Source organism: Lontra canadensis, unplaced genomic scaffold, assembly GCF_010015895.1.
Source record: "Lontra canadensis isolate GAN:19392208 unplaced genomic scaffold, GSC_riverotter_1.0 scaffold35, whole genome shotgun sequence".
NCBI classification, from domain to species: Eukaryota; Metazoa; Chordata; class Mammalia; order Carnivora; family Mustelidae; genus Lontra; species Lontra canadensis.
This window is the reverse complement of record NW_022631029.1, coordinates 14174721-14193591: the sequence shown is the minus strand read 5'-3', so window position 1 is coordinate 14193591 and position 18871 is coordinate 14174721. Positions and strand designations below refer to the sequence as shown.

At 34.8% G+C, this 18871-nt stretch overlaps 1 protein-coding gene across 1 annotated transcript in view; it reads left to right on the top strand.

Annotated features, from left to right (window-relative positions):
- TASOR (transcription activation suppressor) overlaps positions 1–18871 on the top strand; it is a 46615-nt gene that overhangs the window by 11952 nt on the left and 15792 nt on the right. The window contains exons 7-13 of the mRNA XM_032868498.1: positions 2094–2218; positions 3902–3933; positions 4681–4786; positions 5584–5687; positions 5766–5869; positions 13242–13306; positions 14702–15414. Of these exons, the coding sequence (XP_032724389.1) occupies positions 2094–2218; positions 3902–3933; positions 4681–4786; positions 5584–5687; positions 5766–5869; positions 13242–13306; positions 14702–15414 (1249 nt within the window). The remainder of the gene's footprint in view (positions 1–2093; positions 2219–3901; positions 3934–4680; positions 4787–5583; positions 5688–5765; positions 5870–13241; positions 13307–14701; positions 15415–18871) is intronic.

Here is an 18871-nt window from a genome sequence, read left to right as displayed (position 1 = left end):
CTTAGTCTACTTCTTCCAACTTGGCATTTTGTATGATCGCTGTCTTCAAACACCTCATTTCATTTTGAAGCTTTGGCTTCTCTTGGCCTAAATTCTGGCCTAGAAAGATCTGCCTAATAAAATCCCCTTAAAAATTCAAGGGGTAAAGTTGAAGCCCCTTGAATTACCTTAATTCATGTAATTTTATACTATTGATTTGATAGGTGTTATTTATTTTAATTTACATTTTTCTAAGATGCAAACTTAGAATTTTATGCTTTATTCAGATATAATTGATATACAGTAAAAAAGTGTGTATTTGCCAAATTATAGTCATTATATTTTTGTATGATTTTTGACTACAGTAGTCTTCCCCCGGCTCTTATCCTCAGGGATACCTTCTGAGGCTCCCTGGTGGATGCCTGACACCGTGGATAGTACTGAACTCTGTATATATTATGTTTTTCCTATGCCTGCATACTTATGATAAAGTTTAATTTATAAATTAAGCACACAGTAAGAGATTAATCACAATAATAATAAATTATAACAGACTACAAAATTACTGTGGTCTCTCTCTCTAAAAATCTCATTGTGCTATATTCATCCTTGTGATGATGTGAGATGATAAAATGCCTGCGTGATGAGATGAAATGTGGTGAATGATACAGGCAGTAGGCACTAGACATAGTGTTAGGCTACTGTTGACCTCCTGACTGTTTGTCAGAAGGAGGAACATCTGCTTCTGGACTATGGTTGACCACAGAAGCTGAAACTGGAAGGTGAAACTGCGGGTATGGGAGAGGCTACTGTATAAAGTAATGAATCTTATTTTTTTTTAACAAATGTATAAAAAATGTATATAGCCAGATGAATTGTGTGGGAAAAGGAGTGGTATACTAATACCTCTGGAGATGCTCTTTTTTTTCTTTCTTTAATCTTCACTTTATTTATGTAAAATAAAATTTGTTCTTCCTTCTTTTTTTTTAAACACTCAGTTGTAAGTGAAACTTTTTTAAATTGAAGTATAATTTACTCTTTTTGAAGACTGAATGGGCAAGACATATTGTTGGGGGCTTTTAGCAAAAATTGTATTCATCAGAGTCATCTGGGTTGGCTCATTTGATTTTACTTTTTGGACAGTAGTTGCAGAATTCAGTAACTTTTAAATAGTATTTTTCTAACAGAACTTGTAAACCAGCTTGATGTTTCCAAAAAATTTTCAGGCATTTTTAGAGCAGCAACAACATTATTGAAATTAGTAGTTTCCCAAGGGAATGGACTTTGAAGGACAATGCTTTGTTTGTAAACTAGGACTTTTTTTTTTTTTTAATGAAAATCACTAGTCTGCAAGTCACAAAACCCTAATGAATATTGTGAATAGGTGTAGGGGAGAAGTAGATGGGTAGAAAGAAGAGAATTAGCTGCCTTTGTCACCTGTGTTCATAATCTCTTCCACCACCTCTTTGCTGCTTGGTCTGCAGTTGGAACCAAGAATATGTTTTTCTTTTCAAATAATAAACAGGGGTACCTGGGTGGCTCATGTCTGTCTTGGCTTAGGTCTTGGATCAAGTCCCCCGTCACGTTCCTTGCTTATTAGCAGGGAATCTCTTCTCCTTCTGCCTCTCCCACCCACCAGCTTGTGCTTTCTCTCTTGCTCATTCTCCCACTCAAATAAATAAATAAAATCTCAAGAAAAAATAATGAACAAAATGCTAGATTTGGTTGAGATTGTGTCTTTAGTTAGCATTTTACTTTTTTGCATCAAATAGACTTTTCTGGGCTGACTTGGGAGCTTACAAATGTCCATTTGTAACATTTTTATGAGGGCATTTGTTGCACATTCCCAGCGGTCAGCTTTTCAGAAGGAAGCTTTTAGAGTACCCATTAGTGCATCTAAGATAGATAAGATAGAGAAGTAGAATATTTTATATCATAAAATGAATATAAAGTACAGATTATTTTTAAAAAATTGACAAGCCGTGCTTAAAGACCATTTCTGTTAGAGGTACTTTTAAATGGTGTTATATTTCTCAAAAATCAGGCAAATAAAGATTCTACTATGTACATCTTGCCTTCTTACAGAAGTTAATTTTGCATTTTCTTATTTTTAGTATTATTTTTATGAGTATAGCTTTGATGAACTCAGGCGAAGACCAAGACATGTGTGTCCATATGCGGTTGTGTCTTTTACTTACAAAGATGATATACAAACTCCAAAGTTTGTGCCTTCATCAAGGTAAGACTTAGGAGTTTTTTACATCATCCCAAATATTATTTTACATGTCCTGCCTTGCTGAATTAGGAAGAACTCTTTGTTTTCTCCCATTTTTTTTTCTTACCTTGCAGTTAATTAAATGCACGAGTGTTCATGATGACTTTTAAAAGGTCAGTGTGAAGAACGTAATTTATATGGAAATACAAACTAAAATTTACTTAACCCTCACCAGTTAACCCTTTTTCTCTTGATACTGAAGTTTTGCATAGTTGAGTAAAATGTAGTTTTTAGAAGTGAAATTTTGTGTATTAGCTCTCCTAAAAATGGGGAGCTTCTATAAAAGATACTCTAATTCCACCTCAAACAATTAAAAAATCAAATGTTTATTAAGGAGTCTAGGCATTAGTAATTTTTAAAACTTCTAGGTGATTGATTTTTATTGAATTGAGTACCACTCGTGATTTCTTATAAGCTCTAATGTAAAGTGATCAAATATAAAGCAGTTTCCATTATTTTTTTCCCATATGGTGATTCCAGAAAAATGTTGGTAAAATTGATACCTATTAATATAGAAAGACTGTTTTAAAAAGCCACATTTCATGAAATACATACATTTTTGAGGTCAGTCCTTACATTGGTTTTCCAGATCAAATCATGTGTTCATTTTTTTCATGTCAGCAAGTAATCCTGGTAACCATCCATCCATAGCCATAAGTAGTACTTCATATGATACCCAGACACTTGTGATTTTTCATTTTTCTCATGGCTCTATATTTATGATTTCCATGATATATTTATATTAGTGCCTTTACAGTAGTAATCTTTAAAAGGCACCCAGCACTTAATTATGAGGTCATACCTCCAGGAATAGTAATTTTCTTTGCTTCTTCTTTGAGTCCATCCTTTGATCTCTGTATCATTAAAAATGAGCATTGATTGAACCCATTGCTGTATGTTGAATGCTGCCATAAATGCTTCTGCTGCAGGCCCTCTACATTTGCTCTTCTCTTTTCCCAATTCATGGCATCATTTACATTTAACACCTTATCAGATCTCTCCTTAAAGGTGACCTTATCAGCAAGGTCTTCCATGATTTTTATTTTTAACCCCATATGCTTAATTTCTTTTTCTTTTTCTCCATGGCACTTAAAGCCATCATCATGTGGTAAACTATTTATTTAATTTTTGATTGTTATCTGTTCTCTTCACGAAATTGTAAACTCTGTGAAGGCAGGGGCTTTGTTCATCCTGGTAATCCTGTTACCTAGAACTGTGCCTGGTAAATAATAGGTGCTTAGTAAATATTTATTGACTAGGTTTAATATTGAATATTTAATTTAATAATAAACATTTAATAATAAATAGGTTTAAGTATATATTGAGGCTATCTTCAAATCTCATCACTAAAATAAAGTAATTTACAGAGACTTTAAGGGACTTTGATGACTGTTTTTGGAAAAAAATACCTAATATAAATTTGGACAGATACGGTAGTTTAAGACAAGTAATTGATTTCTTCATGTAGGTTTGGATCTGTTAAATGTTGTAATAAGTAGTTAATATGTTTTTCCTACTTGGATGAAGGACTTAATTTTCTTGTACATTATACCATTAAAAATAGCACTATGTCAAGGTCTTGAATGTTAACTTTCTTGTTACTGATGAGTAATGTTTTTCTTTTTTTGTTTTTTAATTTGTTTATAGAGCTAACAGTTTCAATGCAGATAGAAACACAGGTAAGATTCTTTTATTTTCTTTAGTTTTGTAAATTGAAAAAATAAGTACATATGGTAAAAAATTAGTGTTTTGCTTTATTTTTATAATGAACAAAAATCTGGAAAGTCAAAGGAGGTGAGGCCATGTTATGATGTAGCTTCAACATTTGGTTGTTCAAGCATAAGGTCTCTCTTAGAAGCTGCTGATACTGTGAATAGATCAAAGGATTTTAGTACTTTGATAAATGTAAAAAATAAAACAAGCTTCACAACTCAGCTTTTTAAAATACTGTATTTATCAGAGGTTTAGGATTTATAAGACCTAGAGAAGATGAAAGCAATACTGACATTTTCTGTCATCAAGTTTCTCCACAATGAAAAGAGAGTGAATAGAGGTATGAGATGCTATAGGAATTCATGTAGTTAACTGGATTTAATATAGTCTCCTTTGGGGGAAATAAGAGGGCAGTAAACATATTGTCTTTGCTCTTCAACTTTCTGATAAGACATTTAGACAAATAGATTTGTTGTTTTTTGCAGCTGGAATAACCCTGCAAGGGAAAAGATACTGAAACAAAAATCCTAATATTTGAATTCTCATGTAAATAGGAATGTCGTGCGTGTTTTTTGTTCATTTTGTTTTTCGTTGTTGTTGCTGTTCTTCTACTTAATCATTGTTTCTAGATGTGTTTCCCTTATTTCTGTATAGGAAACATGTATTTGCTTCTGGGCTGCTAGTGGCTGAATTGTGTTATTCTTTTTATTTAGATAAATTTAACTACACCTTGTGGAAAGGACAGCTTTTAAATAAAGGAAAGCTTTTGTGTTATATTTCTCTGAGGTCAGCCACTCGTGCTTTTTTGCCTATCAAGCTGTAAGTATGTTATTTTATAAGAAAACAGCAATTAATCGTTGCTAATTATTCACTTTCTTCTTTTGTTTTTTATTCTTTTATTTAAACTTTACTTTGATCCAAAAGAATATAAATGTCAATTTGTTTTAAAAAAAAATTGGCAACTTGGGAGACTTAGTTGGCAAAGTGAGCCCTCTACTTTTCTGTCTAGGTTTGAGAGTGGGCTAAATAGTCATACACATTTATGGCATAAAACTTTTTCTGAGTGATTTTAAATTTTGAAAGTGATTTTTTTCAGAGTTTTTTCCTAATTAGATATATTATTCATTTAGTAATTTGAATATGATAGACTTAAAAGTTAATCAGTTCTTTGTTGGAAACTGATATTGTGAGTTGTTAAAATTTACAGACTGTTTTCAGTCCTGTGCGGCATATATTGGAATAGAAAGATCTAGAATGATCTTTTGCTACCATCCCAGTGAATATTATGGGCCTTCATGGATGTTTGAAGATTACTTTAACAGTTCATACTTGAATTATCTTTAATAAAAGGACAGCATTTTATCCTTTTTGGTTTAGTAAAATTGGGGTATAGAATTAGCTTCTTGCTTAAAGATGGAAGGTTGGTGATATTCCGGGCTTTTTTCCTACTTCTGTATATCTAGACTTTCCATATCAAATCCTCTTTAGAATCAGCTATGATATTAATAAGTATGCTCTGCTTTCCACCAAGAGCCTTGTGGGGAAGGGGAAGGAAATAACATTACTAGAGTTAAACATACAGGTAAGGCAAACATGTCTTTTCAATTTCTTTTCAGCCCTGAGAAGTTAGATGTTGAAACAGTTATGAGTATTGATCATCTGAAGCAGAAAGTTCCTCCAGCGCTGTTTTATAAGGAAACATACTTAGGTCCAAGTGAAGGTAAGTAATTTAATTTTATTAATATATGTAAAAAAACATTTGATTTGAATATTTACTATGTATTTTTTCTTATGACAGTTTTGAAGAATGGAATGTATTGCAGCCTTTATGAAGTTGTAGAAAAAACAAGAATTGGAAGTAACATGGAGAGTTTACTACAAAAACTAGAGAAAGAAAAACTTGTGAGTGAAAGGTTTTAAAATGTTCCTCATTCTCCCTTAGAAATAAGTATTTGAATAAGTGATCATATTATTTCAGTTTATTTCATTTTTGCACTCTGAAAGTACCATAAGGTCTCGGTCTTCATTGCTACTATTCAGCAAACGGTTTTACTATGGCCGTTAGTAACCTGTTTTGCTAGACCTTCTGCAAGCCAGTGTTCCCCCTGAAGTGTCTTTACTGTATTTTGTGATTGTGACAACAAATACTTACTGAATACCATTTTCTTATGTAGAATGTATACTTCAGTAAAAAATGAGACTATTCTGGATTACACAGTGATAAATGGAGTTCATCCAATAGATATGGTTTGTTTCACTAGAGACAGTGCTGTATTTGAAGATTCAGAAAGAACAAGATGCTTGGTGAGGTTGAAAAGAAATAAAGGAACAACACTAGAGTAGTTGAGAGAAAGTGGTAGGACTTGAGGCTAGAAAAGTGTGTAGGGGGCTGTGTCCTGCAGCGTTTGTAGGCAGTGTTCAAGTGATTGGAAGTTTGGATGTAACCCTAAGAGCAATTGGGTTTGTTTTTTTTCTTACATACTTATTTATTGACAGAGAAAGAGAGATATCACAAGTAGGCACAGAGGCAGTCAGAGAGAGACGGGGAAGCAGCCTCCCTGCTGAGCAAGGAGGCCAACGTAGGACTCGATTGCAGGACCCTGAGATCATGACCTGAGCCCAAAGCAGAGACTTAACCCACTGAGCCACCCAGGCACCCCAGCAATTGGGTTTTAAAGGGAGTAGCATGAGGTTTTGATTGTGTGTGAGACATGATCACATCTGTGTTTTGGAAATTTATCTGGTTACTCTGTAAAGAACTAACTGAAGAGGGGAGATGAGGCATTACATTAGAGGGTGATAGTGGGTTGGAGGAGAAAGGTAAGAATGATCATATAAGAGACTGATTTAAGGGATATTTGCTAGATAATACCTAAACAGATACCAATTTTACTGAGTTCAGATATAGATTATTAGGTCAGACATCAGTTGTGATGGGTTCAGGAAGGAGCAGAAAATTCACGCTATTACGCATAGTTTAGCTGAAGGGAGAGGAGGTAGTTACAGAGGAGAGGGGCTCATGTTCACATGTTGATGGGACATTTCAGTAGAGAGGAGAAGTTTTTTTGCACAGGTATGCCATCTAGTAAGTTTTTCAGCAGTTGACTTCCTTTTACTTCTCACTTTGTTGAGCCTCGATTTCCAGGTAGTCAAATGGAGGTTAGTATCAATGATTTTCAGAACTTACAATTGCATTTTTAATGGCTTTGTAGAATTTCATTGTATACATATATGTTTATGGGTGGGAGAGTCAAATTATATGCAAAACTTAGAGGCAGAGTTTATACACTTATGAATTGGTGGACACCTAACAATAACTTTTTTTTAGATTTTATTTTTCTGAAGGACAGAGAGAGAGCGTGTGAAAACACAAGCAGGGGGAGGGGCAGAGGGAGAGAGAGAAGTAGGGTCTCCCCTGAGCAGGGAGCCGGGTGTGGGGCTCCATCCAAGTACTCTGGAATCGTAACCTGAGCTGAAGGCAGATGCTTAATTGAGCCACCCAGGCGCCCCTAACAATAACTTTTTGACTAACCAGCTAGAAATCTTCGGGCTAGGCATCTTAGAATACACACTACATACACATGCACATTTGCTACATATGGATATACTTTTGTATTTACATTTCTTATTTTGTTTTGAAATACAACTATTCCTCATAACCAAAATCTGTTTAATTCCAGAGTTCAGGAAGTGAAAGTTTAGATGGTAGGTTTGGATATGGTGAGATATTGGTTATCCAAATCTCTTTGGTTCTTGCATTTCAGAGAATGAGTACTGAGTCTTGACAGTGAGGAGTTTATCAGAGAATTATAATATCTGTTCCATTTCTAGTAGTGAGAGTCAGGATAGGAAGATACTGGTATTTTATTCTTTACCTGAGCAAATATTATACTAGGTTCTTGGAGGACTGGGTTTTCCCAGAATTAAGAAATAAAGATTCTGTAGCTTAGAGGGCATGAATGTTCCACAAGGATACACTACCTGAATCTAATGGACCCTGGGTATTTTATGGAGTTATACATTTTCCTACAAACCTCCGTGGAAATTATTCTAATTACAGCTACTTTCTTCATAGTTCTAATGATGATGGAAGATGCATTGAGGATTGTTGGGTTCTCAGTAATTTTATCTTGAGTACGTACACAGTATTATCGATCAGAGATTTAATGAATACCTCACAATAATAAATATGTTAGCCTTCCTTTGCCCTCATCCTTAACCTTAGGGCAACCCAAGGAAAGACAGGTCTGTTATCCTAGGCAAGTAGCTGGACATTCCACAGGCAAAGGACAAGGAAAAATGGTTTTTCTTTGCTTATTAAAGGAAGGAGGCTACTATTTCCCTCCCCTCCTGGAAAGTTCTCCTTGAAAATGTAATGGGGGCGCCTGGGTGGCTCAGTGGATTAAAGCTTCTGTCCTCGGCTCAGGTCATGATCCCAGGGTCCTGGGATCAAGCCCCACATCAGGCTCTCTGCTCAGCGGGAAGCCTGCTTCCCGCCCCCACTCTCTGCCTACCTCTCTGCCTACTTGTCATCTCTGTCAAACAAAATCTTAAAAAAAAAAAAAAAGGGTAAAGAAAATGTAATGAATATTAACTCCAACCCTGTAGTAATAAATAAAATCTCTTCATAAGCTGCTTAGCTTTCTGGGACTAAAGACATCTCCAAGTTTCTGGGACTCCTTCATCGTTGAAATATTAATACCTAAGTCTTCCTGGCACGTTGGGGCTTGACATAGGAACTAATCTGTTCTGTAACCTCTTGGCCCCCTTGTGTACTCACTTGGCACTCTCAGGGAGATAAGGGGAATTTAATTATCCTTTTCTCTCAGAGCAGTTACTTAGGTAATTGACTACAGATCTAATTCTGAAAATATGTGAGGAGTAAAATATTTCTGGGGGAATGAAAGCAAACATTCCCTATCTTTATATTTACTTGTCTGTGTATTCGAAGGCTAGTTTTGATAGAGGAGCACCGAAACATCTAGGGAAATTTTATTTTCACACAGGGAGATTTATAATGTAAGTAAAATTATATTGAGCTCTCTTTTGGTAGGGGTAAGTTAATAATTTTTTTTTTAAGATTTTATTTATTTATTTGACAGGGAGAGAGAGAGGTCACAAGTAGGCAGAGAGGTAGGCAGAGAGAGAGGGGGAAGCAGGCTCCCCACTGAGTAGCGAGCCTGATGTGGGCCTCCATCCCAGGACCCTGAGATTATGACCCAAGCTGAAGGCAAAGGCTCAACCCACTAAGGCACCCAGGCGCCCAAGTTAATAATTCTTAAAGCTAACTTAATATAAAGGAAAATGATGGATGTTCCTAAATTTGAATGTTATTTCTGATGTGAACATTCTATATATTTCCTGGTGTACATGTACAAGAATTTTTTTCTCTTGGATATATATTTAGCATATTAGATTTATTATCTATAAGTAGAATTATTGAATCATAACATAAACATGACTGGCTTTACAAGATAATGCGATACTGTTTTAAGTATACTAATTTATATCCCCTACTATGAGCAAGTTCTCCTTAATTCACACAGTCACTGATAAAGTCAGACTGTAGCAAAATCTACAAAAGTTGTGTAGTTATAACTATAGTTGTAGTTACAACTATATTGTACTGTGATTTTAGCCAGTATTTTCCTGAGATATGAGTCGATCATCCTTTTATAAATTTATTTTAGTGTTCACTTGCCTGTTTTTCCTTTGGGTGGCTTATGTTTTCTTACTAATTTGAGGAATTTTGTATATATTTTGGGTACTAATACTGAGGTACATGTGCTAGAATGTTTTTTTTTCATAAGCTGCTTGCCTCTTTACTTTATTCATGGTGAGTTTTTTGAAGAACAGATGTTCTTAATCTAATTAAATTTATCTGCCTGAGTTTTAAGCACTGTTTGTGACTTTAAGAAATCTTTCCTTACCCCTAGATTTTACAGATACTGCCCTAAGTTTTCTTGTGAATGTGTTATGATTTTGCCTATGTGGGTTTTGTTTTTTTTTTGCATGATATAATGTAGGAATCCAACTTCACTTTGATGAGTAACAAGTATGAATAACAAGTTGTTCTGAACCATTTATTGAATAGTCTCACCTTTCTCCACTAAGAAGCCTTGATAGGAGGTAGAGCCAACTGCCCCACTTTTTTCATCCTTTTTAGGAGTGTTTTGCTTTATGACATTCAGCTTTTTTCAAAAATTTAAGTTTCAATTTGCTTTTTAAAAAAAAATTTTAGAATCAGCTTTAAGGTTCCTCCTCCCAAACCCTCTTCTCCCCCCGCCAAAAAACCCCTACCGGGATTTTTTAATTGGAATTTTATTAAATCTGTAGATCACATTTGACAGAATAGATGCCTTTTGTGATACTGTCTTACCCATGAACAAGATTATCTCTTCATTCCTTTAGGATATTCTTTTTTTTTTTTTTTTTTTTTTTTAAGATTTTATTTATTTATTTGACAAACAGAGCAATCACAAGTAGGCAGAGGCAGGCAGAGAGGGGGAAGCAGGCACCCTGCTGAGCAGAGAGCCTGATGCGGGGCTTGATCCCAGGACCCTGAGATCATGATCTGAGCTGAAGGCAGAGCCTTAACCCACTGAGCCACCCAGGCATCCTTATTTTGTTCTTTTTTATACATTGTTTGGGATTGCTGTATAGACTTTATCATCTGAGAACTACATTGTTGTATTTTTTCCCTCTCCTTTCCTTTAGCTTTTTATTTCTTTTTCTTATATTACTGTGTAATGTAGGCTCTCTAGTACTACAATGTTGAATAAAAGTGGTGGTTGTAGGCATTCTCTTATCTTTTTGAACATGTCTAACATCAGTCACTAGGTAGGAAGTTTGCAGTAGGTTTTTCAAAATCTCTTCATTAGTTTAAAAATTTTCTTCATTTTTGAGACAAACCATAAGTGACTCTTAATCTCACAAAACAAACTGAGGGTTGCTGGGGGGTTAGGAGAGGGGGGTGGGGTTATGGACATTGGGGAGGGTATGTGCTATGGTGAGTGCTGTGAAGTGTGTAAACCTGGTGATTCACAGACCTGTACCCCTGGGGATAAAAATGTATTATATGTTTATAAAAAATAAAAAAATAATATCTATTTTCTACTTGCAAAAAAAAAATTTTTTTTTCTTCATTTTTTTAACCATGATGGGTTTTGAATTTATTGAATGCTTTGGGAGGGCCTTTATCAAGATGGTAACATGGTATATTGGTGTATTAGGGTCCTCCAGAGGAACAGAACTTGTAGGATGTACACATACAGAAAAAGGTTTATTATAAAGAATTGGCTCACACAGTTATGGAGGCTAAAAAGTTCCAAGATTTGCAGTCAGCAAGCTGGAGATTCAGGAGAGCTTATATGTTAAACTCATCCAAAAATATTCTCAGAAATAGCTAGAATAAAGTTTGACCAAATATTTGGACACCCTGGCCTGGTCAAGGTGACACATAAAATGAACCATCACATGTAGAATTTATCCTGTAGACTTATAAGATGAATTATATTTTATCTTTTTCCAGTATTAAACTGTATTTGTTTTGCTGGTTACGAACACCAACTCCAGGGCGCCTGGGTTGCTCAGTTGGTTAAGGATCCAACTCTTGATCTTGGCTCAGGTCTTGATCTCATGGTCATGATGAGTTTGAGCCCCACCAGGGTGGAGCCTACCTTAAAAAAAAAAAAAAAAAAAAAAAAAAAAAACTATCAGCTCCACTTTTTTTCTTTTTGAAATGTGTGGTTTGGTCTGTGAATGTTCTCTTTAGGAATTTTTTATCTGTGATGAGTGAGTTTTAACGTGTGAACTTTCTTTCTCATATTGTCCTTCTCTGGGTTTTGTATCCATATTCTACTAGTTTCTTAGATTTGAGTTAGGTAGTATTCCTCATTTTGCAAGAGATGGATGTATAAATGATTAAAATGATATATTCTTTGGATGTTTTCTACCACTTAACTGCAAAACTTGTCATTTATGGATAACTTTAAAGTAGTGATTCAGTTTAATAGTTGAACTTTTCAGGCTATTTTTCCTTCGTTAAGTTTGAACATATGGTTTTGTTTGGTTTTTAGGAATTTGTCCATTTCTTCTGTGTTTTTGTGTTTATTATGATACAGTCATTTATATAGTTTCTTATTAATAGCTGTTATGAACGTTACTATATGGTAATTTCATTTTGCTTTCCTTGTTTAGTCACTTTCACCAGAGGTTTATTTATTTTATTGGTCTTAAGAATCAAATTATTAACCTTCTATTGTATCTTTGTTTTATCTTTTACTAATCTTAGCTGTTAGTTTTATTAACTTCCATTTTATTATTTCTGCCTTCTTGGAAGTTGGGAAAATGGTCATTGAATTTTGAATTCCAACAACTGTTTTAGTTGCATTCCACAACTTCTAATGTGTAGAGTTTTCATTATTGTTCAGTTCTAAATATTTCTTGGTTTCCATTGTGATTCCTTCTTTGACACATGATACAGAGGATGTTTTTAAATATCCAAATATAATACTTTTCAAATTTAATCCTGTTAGAACAGGTGGTGATTATTGGAAATTTATTGATACTTGATCTAAAACTCACTTTGTGGTCAATTTTTGAACATGCCTTCTTGGTAGATTTGCTGCCCCCCCCCCCAAAAAAACCATGTATTCCTTAATTGTTAGATCCTGGGTGCATAATTCTGGGTTGACAGCTATTTTCTCTTGGCACTTTAGCTGTATTACAGTATCTTCTGGTTTCTGTTTTTGTTGAGAGATCTGTTCTTAGTCTGATTACTATTCTTTTGTAAGTTGTCTTTTTTCTGGTTGCTTGTTATCTTCATCTTTGGTGTTTTGCAATTACATGTCTGGGTGTAGATTTCTTATTTATCTAGCTGGTGTATATTCTTTTGTATCTGGATTTACATATTCATTTCTGTAATACAGTTAGGTTTTATCTGGCTATATTTGTCCTTCATTCTGTTTAGACTGTCTGTAGGACCCTAAAGCACCATATGTCAGGTCTTTTCATTTTGTACTCGATATTTGTGGTTTTCTTTTGTGTTTTGTATTCACTTGTTTCTGTGTGCTGCATTCTGAGTAATTTCATCATAGATGTTTTCTAGTTTACAAATTCTGTCTTCAGCTGTGTCTAATTTGTTGTTTAATTCATTCATTGAGTGTTTAATTTCACATATTTTTTATTTCCAAAAGTTATATTTGATTATTCTTGATCTGCTGGGGTTTTTTTGTTTGTTTGTTTGTTTGTTTGTTTGTTTTTTAATAGATAGATTCTTGTTAATTTTTTAGGAATACTTCCTGAGTACCTATCATGTGCCAGGCACTGTTATAGGAGGTGGAGGTGTTATATTCTGATGTTCCTTGATATTTTTTTATTGAAAGGAGCTTCACTGTTTTAGTCTTTTTTTTTTTTTTAAACATCTAATTTATTTGTTTCAGGGGTACAGGTCTGTGATTCATCAGTCCTACACAGTTCACAGCACTCAACCCTCTCCATTGTCCATCACCCAGCCACCCCATCTCCCTACCCCTTTCCCCTCCAGCAACCCTCGGTTTGTTTCTTGAAGAGAGCCTCTTATGGTTTGTCTCCCTCTCTGGTTTTGTCTTGTTTCATTTTTCCCTCCTTTTTTCCTATGATCCTCTGTCTTGTTTCTCAAATTCCTCATATCAGTGAGATCATATGATAATTGTCTTTCTCTGATTAACTTATGTCACGTAGCATAATAGCCTCTAGTTCCATCCACGTCGTTGCAAATGGCAAGATTTCCTTTTTGATGGCTGCATAATATTCCTGTGTGTGTGTGTGTGTGTGTGTGTGTGTGTGTGTGTGTCCCACATCTTTTTTTTTTTTTTAAGGTTTTATTTATTTATTTGACAGGCAGAGAGAGCAAGAGGAGGAAGCAGGCTCCCTGCTAAGCAGAGAGCCCGATGTGGGGCTTGATCCCAGGACCCTGGGATCATGACCTGAGCCAAAGGCAGAGGCTTAGCCCACTGAGCCACCCAGGTGCCCCATTGATTGTAATTATTAAAATAACTGTAGTAACTTTGGTTTTTAGGGTTCTATATTATTAGTAGTAGTTTTTTTAGCTGAGTTCATTTTTGCATTCAAATTTTAACAACAATAAAAAGATCATATGCTAGGCTAAATTTAGGCCATTTAAAATTAATAAAAATTTTTTACACTGGTGTTAGAGAAAACTTGCTATTCACTGTTTCTAAGAACGTACTTCAATGCTATATTAAGGTAAAATTCCCACTGATGGGTTTCATTGTTAAATTAAGAATGACATTTTCAACTGTAGCCACTTGGTGTTTAGATATCTGTCTATAGGGTGTAAAACATTAATGTAAAGTTAAATTTATTACAGTACAGCAGGAAGGAGTGACATTGCTATCAGTTGCAGGATTCTCTTACAAGGGACCTCAGATTTTGCCTTGCTTCTTTATTTCTCATTACATTTCCCTGCTACCAGTTGAATGCCAAGGGGCAATAAGGAATGAAGATCTTCAATGAGTGGGTGTTTTTCCCTTTAAAAATACCCTCTACAATTTTTAGTCTCTTAATTGGCCTCTTTTTAGAAGCGACAGTCTTCGTTTCTATGTTGCATATATGTATTAGGGTACGCACTGCTAATCTGGTTTACCATTAATGTATAAATGTTGTTGCATTTCTTTGACAACATGTAGATCTGTGTTTGATTCTTGATTGCTAACATGGTTTGCCTTTTTGTTTGTTTACAGCACAGAAAGGTTCAACTAATGCAACACCACAGAAGAGACATGAGAGCATGACAGATGTATTAAAAATAACTCAGTTTTTACAGTTTGCTTTGATTCAGTGTCGAAAGGAATTCAAAAATATAAATACTATAAATTTTCATTCTGTTGTTGAAAAGTATGTAAATGAATTTTTTAAGCGAGGTTTTGGTTCAGGTAAACGAGAGTTTATCATGTTTCCATATGATTCCCGATTAGATGATAAAAAATTCTTATACTCAGCTCCAAAAAATAAATCCCATATTGATAATTGTTTGCATGCCTATATTTTTCGGCCTGAAATGTATCAGTTACCAATTTGTAAATTGAAAGAGCTTTTTGAAGAAAATAGAAAACTTCAACAGTTCAGTCCACTCTCAGATTATGAAGGCCAAGAAGAAGAAATGAATGGTACAAAAATGAAATTTGGAAAACGAAATAACTCAAGGGGTGAAACTATTATACCTAGAAAGCAGAAGTCCTCTCACTCTTTGGATTATGATAAGGATAGAGTCAAAGAATTGATTAATTTAATTCAGTGTAGAAAAAAAAATGTGGGTGGGGACTCAGACACAGAAGATATGAGAAGCAAAACTGTCTTGAAGAGGAAGCTTGAGGATCTACCTGAAAATATGAGAAAGCTCGCCAAAACCAGTAATTTATCTGAAAATTGCCATCTATATGAAGGTAAAAATATCAGGTTGCTTTTATATAGTATAAAAATAACAACCAAAAATACAGTAAAGTAGTTCTGTCCTTTCCCCTAGTACTGGGGTCTGCAAGTTACAGCCTCAGAACCAAGCCAGCCTGTCCCCTATTTTTGTAAAGAAAGTAATCGGATTTCGAATTGTATAGCTTAGGCTAATATGAGGAAAATAAAGTATGCTTGGCTATTGTCCTATTAATTGGAGTTCTTGTCCTTTTATGTCCTGTTAATTTTATAATTGGGAAAGTACATTGAATATTAGGTTCCTTTAACATGTTGCTTAGTGAAAGGAACCTTCTGAGGCTTAAAATTTGATATCTTAGATGCATACACATTTTTTTTCCCACCCCAGTAATATGTTTGACTACTTCTTTTTTTCTATTTTTCTTTATTTTGTTTTAGTTGACAGTAAAAGTCAGAAATGGGAGATCCTTCTTTTAAGTGTGTGTTTCAGTACTGCAAGTACTCTAAAACATTTTTTTCATCTAGATTTTTAATATCTTCACACTGCTTAAAAAAGCATGAAATGTCTTCTTTGAGTTCGTGGACCTTTGAATTTTGTGCTGCTCTTCTTGTTGTTTATGGCAGATACCAGTATTCCATTCCTGTTTCTTACTAAGCTATTTTACTTGTATATGTTCAAATTCAGTGTGTCTCAGAACTGATTAGGTTAAATCAGTGTTTTTATACTGTTGTCTTAGCCCTCAGTGCTTGTATCCTCACTTACTTTTCACTTATCTGCTTTCCTTTCTCTATTCCTGCACATATGGTAACTACTGGCCACATGTTGTATTTAAGTTTAAATTAAAATGGATGCACCTGGGTGGCTCAGTGGGTTAAAGCCTCTGCGTTCAGCTCAGGTCATGATCCCGGGGTCCTGAGATCGAGCCCCACATCAGGCTCTCAACTCTGTGGGGAGCCTGCTTCCTCCTCTCTCTCTCTCTCTCTGCCTGCCTCTCTGCCTACTTGTGATCTCTGTCAAATAAATAAAAATCTTTAAAAAAAAAAAGTTTAAAATGAAATAAAGGTTCATTTCATGTATTATATTTGGAACATTGCATAAGCCATACCACTGTATTGCATAGCACAGATAGAGAACATTTCCATCATTGCAGAGTTCTGTTTGACACTGCTGTCATCTTCAGTAACTTTCAAGTGTTTCTTCTTTATTTGATCTGTGTTCTTTCTTTCCAGCATTTTCATCTTGTTCTTACCTCTTGGGTGGCTTTCCTGGCATCTGTCACCCATTTCAGTATCATGTTCTTCCAGTCTCAGCTTCGTATACGTCTTTTCAAAAGTTTTTAATAGACTGGCCATGACCCACCTGGGTAACCATGTTTCCCATTCTTTTTTCACATATTCCTTGATTAGGGTTCATCTCTCTCCTCAGAATATGTCATAGTCAGCCCTTTACACTCCTCTTTCTTTCTTCCTGAAGCATCTTTCATTTCTCTCAACCCTTATATCTTTGCATTTCAGATCCCTCCTAGATTTTGGCTCTTCTGCTTCTTGATTGTTATTACTTTTAGCTTACGCCATGCTGAACCTGTGGTCATTTACTGATCTGCACTGTCTTAACTGTTGACCTGGTGTCTTGAGAATTAAGTGCTTACCGTGTGCCAGGTGTTTTACATATATGGACTCATTTAGTTCTTGAGTGGTAGACATATTATCCTTAATTTACAGATGAAAAAAATATGAAGAATTTGAGTAATTTTACCTAAAGTTATGTAGTTCATTAATCCATGTTTAATTCATAACTTAGCTGTGACTGACTCTAAAACATTGTTCCTAAACTTGGCTGTATTTACTAGCACTAGCACATAATGGTCAAGATACTTAAGTTTCAGTACTGTTTTAGCTGATAATTGTTTTTGTCTATGTGAAAAAATAGTCGTGGGTTACAGTCAGGCTTTATCAATAATAAAAATGGTGGGAAAGCCATGCCAATAGGCCAAAGTAGAAGTAAGGCAAGGGAGAAGGGAGAGAGAGGTTAAATCTGAACTAGTGACAGTCAGACTTGCATTTCTAGGTGTTCCTCATTTGTGTTTCTTTTTAGTAATTTTATACACTTTATTTTTGATTTCTGAAAATAGAGATTTAAAGGTCAGATTCTAACTTTTAAAATACCCTCATCTTGATTTGGTGGTGAACCCACTCATTTTATAAGAGGCAACCTCCTATCTTCCCTACCCCCTTTTACATTAACTTTTTTGAGGTATGGTTTCCATAAAATGTATTTTATGGCATTAAATTTTAAGGGCATAGTTTAAAGACAAATTTTGGTAGTTATTTTACCACCACTCCAATATATAGAACATTTTCATTACCCTCAAATACTACGTTATACTCCTTTGTACTCTCACCCCACACCACCACTGATCTGCTTTCTGTCTCTACGGATTATTTTCCACTACTATGATTTTATAATCCATATAAGTAGAGGATGTACTTTGTTGTTTCTAAATTTTTTTCCCCCTGTGGTTCATTATACCCTGCTTAAATTGGAAATCCTGACATCTGTCCAGGCTTTACCCTCCTTCAGCATTATAAGCACCATTTCCTGAATGTCTATTCCCTTTGCAGGTTTTAAATATAATGGTTGTGCAGATCACCCATATTTATACCTGCTTGTAACCATCTCTTAACATGTTTTCTCTCATAGTACTTTTTGTTCTTAGTGCAAGTTTGGTATAGACTGCTTCGGGATAATTTTGTATCTCTAGTATTTTAGCTTTGTTATGAAATTAAGTAATCTAGTCATTCAAGATAAGGTTTTAGATTATAAGAATATCAAGCTTTATCTTAAAGACAAAATCTAATAGGTATAAAGGAGATAGAAATCAAATTAAGCCATGGTTTGGTTTTTTTTAGTAGATTTAAATGTAATCTGCATGTCCTAACATTTTGCAAAAAAATAAAGTGCAGATATTTTATCTCTTTTCAAGTCAGATAAAACTGGGGGTAAACTGATTGGGATTTTGGTAATAGAGTTTAAGGTAACTACAGTACAGGTATTAATATATATTATCCATACTACCAGCATGATGTCTGAGCTCATTTCTCCATTAATACCGTTTTCAAATTACTAAAATAAGCTTTCATTTATGAGAATTCCTAGCTCTGTGCAAAATTTTATTTTTTAATTTTTCTTATTACTTTTAAAAGATTTTTATTTATTTGAAAGAGAAAGTACATACATATGGGGAGAAGCAAACTCACCACTGAGCAGGGAGCCCGATGTGGGGCTTAATCCCAAAACCCTGGGATCATGACTTGAGCAAAAGGCAGGTGCTTAACCAACTGAGCCACCCTGGTACCTGCTATGTGCAAAATTTTAGAACCAGTTATATTTGTAAAGAAAGGGATGGATGTACTTGTACAGTCTAAGCCAGTGGTCTGATTGGATCCTTGCCCATAAATATCTTATGACAATTA